General features: G+C 37.4%; 1 protein-coding gene across 1 annotated transcript; it reads left to right on the top strand.

Moving 5' to 3' along the window:
• The first annotated feature begins 2,909 nt into the window (after positions 1–2,909).
• Positions 2,910–6,634, top strand: LOC125207271 (transcription factor PIF1). Its single transcript, XM_048106540.1, has 8 exons — positions 2,910–3,293; positions 3,381–4,035; positions 5,292–5,390; positions 5,470–5,535; positions 5,622–5,687; positions 5,819–6,217; positions 6,306–6,384; positions 6,473–6,634. The coding sequence occupies exons 1-8, from the start codon at positions 3,202–3,204 to the stop codon at positions 6,475–6,477; spliced, it is 1,461 nt and encodes a 486-aa protein (XP_047962497.1). The 5' UTR covers positions 2,910–3,201; the 3' UTR covers positions 6,478–6,634.
• Positions 6,635–7,251: the final 617 nt, after the last annotated feature.

Genomic DNA, 7,251 nt, shown 5'->3' with positions numbered 1-7,251 from the left:
ATAGTGAAACTTGCTACTACAGTTCAAGTAGACCTCGAAAGTGGAAGAATTGGTCCTTCTCCAATTGAATTTTGAACAAAGTGGATATAGAAGTTTTGTCTCTGAACCCAATATTACTTTTGTGTATCTTTATTGCTTTCTTACTTATTCACTTTATGTTGGTCACAAATTTACAAACTAAGTACCATCAAATTTGGAAAAGTTCAATTTTTTAGTGAATCAAACTAAATATAAAACATGCATTTAATGGTGACACAAGATAAGTAGCATATCATTAATTTTAATGTAAAACAATATCCCAACCTTCCCCACATTAAAATGGAACATGACAGAATATGGTTCGCTTGAGATTATATTACATTCAATTCTGTAAAAATATTGACTAACATAACATATACATTTCTTATAAATACTTACAGTTATATAGTATTTTTTAAATATATATAGGCCGTTAAAATATGGAGTACTATATGTGGAAGGACATGATCTAATCAATTTGTACACTACTACTATTATTCATTGACTCGTAGGAACACGCCAATTGATGCGATGGTCATATATCCTTGCAAGTACAAAATCAATAAACAAACAAATAAATAAATAAATTGGAGTACTATTTTGAGTGGAATATAAATAAATCTAATTGGTACGCACGTGCAAAGGATATTTTTAGCAAAGACGTTGTAGTATTTGGATAAATAAAAAATAAACAAATCCTTAAACACGCACTGATTGTTGTTGACTGCTGCTAATGAACAAACTCAACAAGTTAGTTTATTAAGCATTATCGGTTGATTAATTAACTCAAAAAGTAATTTATTTTCTATTCCATTAATTGTGACAGTTTATACCGTTAATTGTCATTATCGTCTTAAATAATCCAAGTCAACAGTGTGAACTTTCAGTTTTATAACTCTAACTACTACATGATGGATTATGCGATTATGGTATAAAAACTTTACATTGATGTAATTCTAATGAAATTAAATCTATAAAGTTGTAAATAGTGTCCTTATCTAATTATGTTAATTGAAGGCCACTCACAAATAACTAAACTTCAAAAGTGAAAATCATGAATTATGATGTCATTATCCTAAAAAGCATAGGAGTAGACATCACTTTGAAAATCGAAAACAAATATTTTTTGTCGTCTTGTTAGAAAAATTTTACATGCGTATTAATCAGATTATTAAGTGGCGAATTTTGAATACTCCATATAACAGTGAATTAATATGTCGATAAACTAAGTCTTTTTAGTCTCAGTTAATGCAATTTCGTCAATCTCACCATTAATTAACTAGAATGAAAGAAAAATAAGCTGAAATACTCAATCATTTGTTCATGAAATTCGGAGACTCTGAATCCATTGCACTATCTTTTTAAATCAAATTTTGCAATTTTTCTGGTTAGAGTTAGCCAATATCTCTGCCATCACGTCAAATTTCATGTCAAATTTTGATGGAATAATTTTGGTAGTCTCAGTTTTAGTGCGCGTTGACGAAACATCTTTTCCACCAATTGGGTTTAAATTATCGTAGTAAGTCTATTAATTTGAATTATGTCATTTCCCTTCAAAAGAGTACTAGTAATATAAGACCATATAAATCATCTTTTCTTCAATTATTCATTGTTCCTATCTTTTTAATTTTTATTTGTTTCTTATTTTAATTTATTAATAATATCATATGAAATTCATTAAAAAGCCTAAGCAAAATTCTCTTTTCAAAAGCATTCTCCTTATGGTTATTTTCTATGTTTGAATCATCCAAAATGTAGACGTAATTTTGAAGATGTCTTGTTTCCTCCGGGCGTAGGAAATGTGAGAATCGGAATTGTCGTTGGAAGGTTTGATTTTAGTCAACATATGCATGAAGATATCGAGCATGTCGAACATGTGGGGTAAGTAGACACCTTGAGGTGCCGATGGTAGGACGTCAAAGATCTTATAGAAGGAGTACATGCCATTTGTCTTCACCGGACATGGTGCTAGAATAAGATAGTAGTACTACATTAAAGAGAAAATTCAAAGAAAGAGAATTTTTTGCATGAAAAAAATTATGAGGCAAATAAGAGTGACCACAATGGTGGCACCGCGGTGGCGGCGTTTTTCGGGGCGCAACCACGACGGCCTATTGCGAGCCGCCGATCGCCGCAGCGGTCATTTTTATAGTTATTTTCTTAATTATTTTTATTTAATTAATTTTATTCTAGTCCAATTAAAATATACCATCAATTGAAAAATAATGTGATTTGTGGCTATGACGTGGTTGTTATTGGGCTGGATAAATTTTTGTGGTTGTGCTGACTAGGCAGACAAATTTTTGTGGCTATGGCGTGGTTATTCCGCCTTATTATGGACACTCTAATGTATTTATAGGCCAAAACAAAAGTTGTTAAGGAATAAAATAATAAAAATAAATAAAACATATGAGTAGTATTTTGGAGTAGGATAGTTATTTTTTAACCATTCACTTAAATAGTAACACGCCTGGGTGGTTAAGATACAAAATCATTTTTTGTATGACTATATTTTTTGCCGTACCAGATTATATTCAACCGTCAAGAATATAATAAACCTAAAATATGTAATGACAATGCTTCTCATATTCTGATCAGTAGACGAGTTTTTAGTTGAATATCTCCCATATTAAAGTGCATGTATTTACATTTTTAGATCAGTATACCTTATATTTATGGTAATTGATAAAGTTGTGTAAATAATAAATGGTCCATGGATTAAAATTAAAATTATAGAGTATGATAAATAATGAGACTTCCGTAGCAATTTAAAGCAGTAAAATTAAGAAGCAGCAGATTTTGCAAACAAGAGGGAAGAGAGAGAAAGGGGCAGTTGATGATGAGTGGATGATTGTTGTGTTGTAATGAAATGGGTGGTGGGGACACCCTATACAGTGCGCATAATGCATACTGTCTGTCTGTGTCAATTTTCGTCCCTTTCTTCTCAGCAATTTAACGTTATTCAATTTGTTCGTTGAAAGAGGGGGCCTTATCTTCCCCTTCCCTTACCACAATCATCAAAAGAAAGAGAGAGGAAAACTATTTTTACATATTTATAGCACCTGCCGTTCTCACTCTCCTTAAATCCTCCCCCTTTTGGAACTCCAACTCCCCTTCCTTCAACCATACACATAACTAGCTTCATTCGGATGATCAATTTCCAGCTACTAACTCTTTGCTGAAATGAATCACTGCGTTCCGGATTTTCATGAAATGGACGAGGACGATTCGATTCCCACGCCTTCCAGTTTTTCTAGACTCAAAAAGACTACGACGTAAGCTTAATTTTGATGCCACTGCCCACGCTTTAGCGAGATCGAATTTAGTGATTTTGAGTTTCTTTTTTTGTTGCGAAATCGTAGAGGTGAAGAGGATATCATGGAGCTGCTATGGCAGAACGGTCAAGTAGTGGTGCAGAGTCAGAATCAGAGACCGCCTAATAGGAGCGTCTCCTGCAGCGGCAGCGGAGAGGTGGTGATTCCGTCGGAGAGGGAGATCAGATCGAGCGCGGAGGAGCATTTGTTTATCCAGGAGGATGAGATGGCGTCTTGGCTTCTCGATGATTCCTCCTTCGATCGCGATTTTTACGCCGATCTCCTCTATTCCGCTCCTCCTCCGCCTCCGCCTCTCACCACCGCGGAGATCCGCCCCCCGCCGCCGGTCGCCAGACCTGACAATCCGCCGCGGGTGCAGAATTTCGTGCATTTCTCGAGGCTCCCGATCAGGCCGAGGCCGGCGGCGCGAGAATCGTCCACGGTGGTGGAGTCAAATGACACGCCTGCGGCCGCACCGGAATCTAGGGTTTCTCACAGCGGTCCGCCGGTTAACGCGGATAGCGCCACCGTCAGAACTGGAGCTGCCGCGGGTACATGTGACCTCACCGCCGCCTCGTCGCCCGGCAGCTCCCCGACCAGCTTCAGCGAAGATACGCATCATCCGCAGCACAAGCCCGCAGCACTGCCGGAAGACCGGAAACGGAAAGTTAGAGAAGCCGACGATAATGAGTGCCAGAGTGAGGTAATCAATCCGCCCCGCACAACCTTCTTTATTTTATTTATTTTCAATTAAGCACTACGAAGAAGAAAAATAGGAGTATTTCATTTGTTTCTCTGTTTTGTGTTTTACTTATTTTTAGCCAAAAAATTGTTTTCTTGGGGTGGCTTGGGGTGGGTGCATCTTAGCAGCTAACCGTAACAAATAACTGGCGTGCGCCCTGAACACGTGATGCTTGCCACGTGGGCTGGGGGCTTGCCATGAATAGAGAAAATTTGGGAATAGTGGCAGTGAATTGTGAGTGGCTGATGGAGCAATGATTTCAGCGCGAGCTCACGGCCCTCTTTATCTCTTGGGAGCCTCCACTGCAAATTAGGATGCGTCTTATTCACAGATATTTCTTTAAATTACTATTTTATTTTCCAGAGTTTCGATACAATGAATTTAGCTTCTGACACAAGGATTCAATACACTCTATCCACACACCATTGACTGCAAATGCGGTTATCCTGGATACATTGGGGCGGCTTTGGAGTTATTTGTTCAACTTTCTGCCTTTTTTCTTTTTTATAGAATATACACAATGGTCCCTGAGGAGAAACGTTTTAAGAAATGAGTTTTTTTCAATGAATAAACAATGGTTCTTCAAATTCTGACCTAATAGTAGGAGGAGAAGCGTTTTACTAATTGAGTTGTGCTTTCGTTATTAAATGGACGTATACGAGACGTGATGTATTTGATAGTTTCTGATTCAGTTGGCCCTTTGAATTGTGGAGTAGTTGTTCTTGGGAAAAATAATGTCTCTTAATCTTAAAAATTGAGTGTGGTTGTTTTTGGGAAAAAGGATATTCATAAATATAGCGTGTTGCTCACAGATCTTGTCAGATGTGGCGGCTGAGGCATCATCGATCTGTGATTTATAATATGATTTATTTGTTATACTATTATTTTCTTTGGATTTAAAGCTGGTGGTGTGATGCCTGGATGGAGGTTGTGATACTGACCGACCCTTGTTAGTATTTATTACAGCCAAGATGGGGATCTGTTCTAGGTTATTGAACCTGACTTTAATACTGCAAATAAATGCTACTACTACTATATGGCTTGTTTGAATTCATGCTCAGCTCCAAGTGCTATGTAAATAATGTCTAGTTGTCCAACCTCTTACTGCTGTGTATGAACCACCTGGTTTATGAATGTAAATTAGGTTCCTATGCAAGTAATCCGTGATTAGAAAATTGCTCCCTTCAATTAACACCATTTCTTACTCAATGGTATAGGATATCGAGTTTGAAGCTGCTGAAGGTAAAAAACAAGGCTGTGGTTCAGCATCGACAAAGAGATCACGTGCTGCAGAAGTTCACAACCTGTCAGAGAGGGTCCGTACATTGCCCAAAGTTTAAGTAATTTGGCACCGGTTTTGTTTTGGCATATGATTGAATGTTGTTACTCTTGCAGAGGCGGCGAGACAGGATAAATGAGAAAATGAGGGCACTACAAGAACTCATCCCACGTTGCAATAAGGTCTTGCAGTTTAGTTGCTATATATACATATATATATAGCATTAAGTTTGAATTAACTTCTCATTTTAGCTTTTTTATGGATTCAGTCAGACAAAGCTTCAATGCTGGATGAGGCTATTGAATACTTGAAATCACTTCAATTACAAGTACAGGTAATTAATTACCTTGTTTTGTTGGTATCAGTATGATGTGATTAACTCTAAACATGTATATGCTGTCATTGATATTCATCCATGACCATTAGCTGATTTCCCTACTAAAATGGTTGCTCGATTTTGTGCAGATGATGTCGATGAGTTGTGGGATGGTTCCCATGATGTACCCGGTGGGTGTGCAGCAGTACATGCCTGCTGCTATGGGGTTAGGAATGGGGATGGGAATGGGGATGGACATGGGAATGAGCCGTCCGATGGTTCCTTATCCACCTATGATGGCCGGCTCAGCCATGCCAAATCCTGCAGCCGCGGCAGCTCATATGGGTCCTAGATATCCCCTCCCACCATTTCATATGCAACCAGTTCCTGTACCCGATCCTTCAGCGTTACAGCCTACTAACCGCGCAGATCATGTCTCAAACTCGACTGCTATTCCTCAGAACCAGAACCAGCCAAGGTTTCAAAACTTTCCCGATCCGTATCAACAGTATCTTGGTTTCCACCCCACACAACTTCCAATACCACAGGCAAGTTTGATCTCCACTTATTAGCAACCAACTACTATCTTGTGACTTTTTCATTTTTGTTGAGTTGTGAAAAATCTGAATTTTGCAGAACCAGGGTGTGGTGCAGCATGACGCCAACAAACCAAGCACCAGCAAAGATATTGGCAACCCTCACAACCAGCAAACTGGTATAAAAACTTGCTACTTTTGAGGCATTTCACATAATACAATGAGTGAATTTGTGACCAAGATAAAGAAATTTATGTAATTTTGCAGGATAATTTGCGCGAACATTGCAGATCGGGAGGCTGTCGTCCCACCCGACTAAATTTTGTTACTGAGTAGACACGAAAATATATAATCATGTATCCTCTAGCTAACATAATTTGATATAACATGTATACTAATGATGATCTTTAGCTTAAGTTTTTTTGGTTACCACTCTTGGTATCTAGAAATGAGTTGTTTATTTTGTGAAATGGAGATCTGAAATACGTGATTATTTGAAATACCCCTAAAGCTGGAACCATATCACCTGCAAGGAGAATGACAATATATGAGAAAGGTTGTAGTGTACGGCTATGATATTTTGGCCTGATTTCTTCTACTTGTATTTATGTATATAATTGTATACATGATATTTTTACATCTTACCCTCGAATTTCAATAGGTTCGAGAAGGCAATTTGGATGATTTGGGTGGTGGAATATGCTAGTTGAAATATAAATGACTTCTAATGATATTCGAAGTTACAGAAGTTATGGAATAGTATTTGTATTTAGATGATGTTCTTATCTTGATGATCTGTGAGAAGTGTGGAGAGATATTCGATAATTTATGGCGATACTTATTTGTAGCAGAAATAAATACTAACATGGAGCACAACAATATAAGTTTAATCAATTAACTTTCTTGGATCATGTCCAATCATCAATATGAATAAAAACACCTTTCTCAATTTTATTGTCACATCTCCTCTCAGTATATCATCCTAAAAAAGTCGAACATGATAACTAGTTTTTTTTTTTGGATAATTACAATGTACATCCAAAATG

This window comes from Salvia hispanica, chromosome 2 (assembly GCF_023119035.1).
Source record: "Salvia hispanica cultivar TCC Black 2014 chromosome 2, UniMelb_Shisp_WGS_1.0, whole genome shotgun sequence".
In the NCBI taxonomy this organism is placed as follows: Eukaryota; Viridiplantae; Streptophyta; class Magnoliopsida; order Lamiales; family Lamiaceae; genus Salvia; species Salvia hispanica.
The sequence above is the reverse complement of the archived record's forward strand: the minus strand, read 5'-3'. Positions and strand labels throughout refer to the sequence as shown.

Coding starts and splice junctions, on each gene's coding strand:
- LOC125207271 (XM_048106540.1), top strand. CDS start 3,202: ATGAATCACTGCGTTCCGGATTTTCATGAAATGGACGAGGACGATTCG. Junction 5,391..5,469: donor TTCACAACCTGTCAGAGAGG/GTCCGTACATTG, acceptor TTACTCTTGCAG/AGGCGGCGAGACAGGATAAA. Junction 6,218..6,305: donor CACAACTTCCAATACCACAG/GCAAGTTTGATC, acceptor TGAATTTTGCAG/AACCAGGGTGTGGTGCAGCA.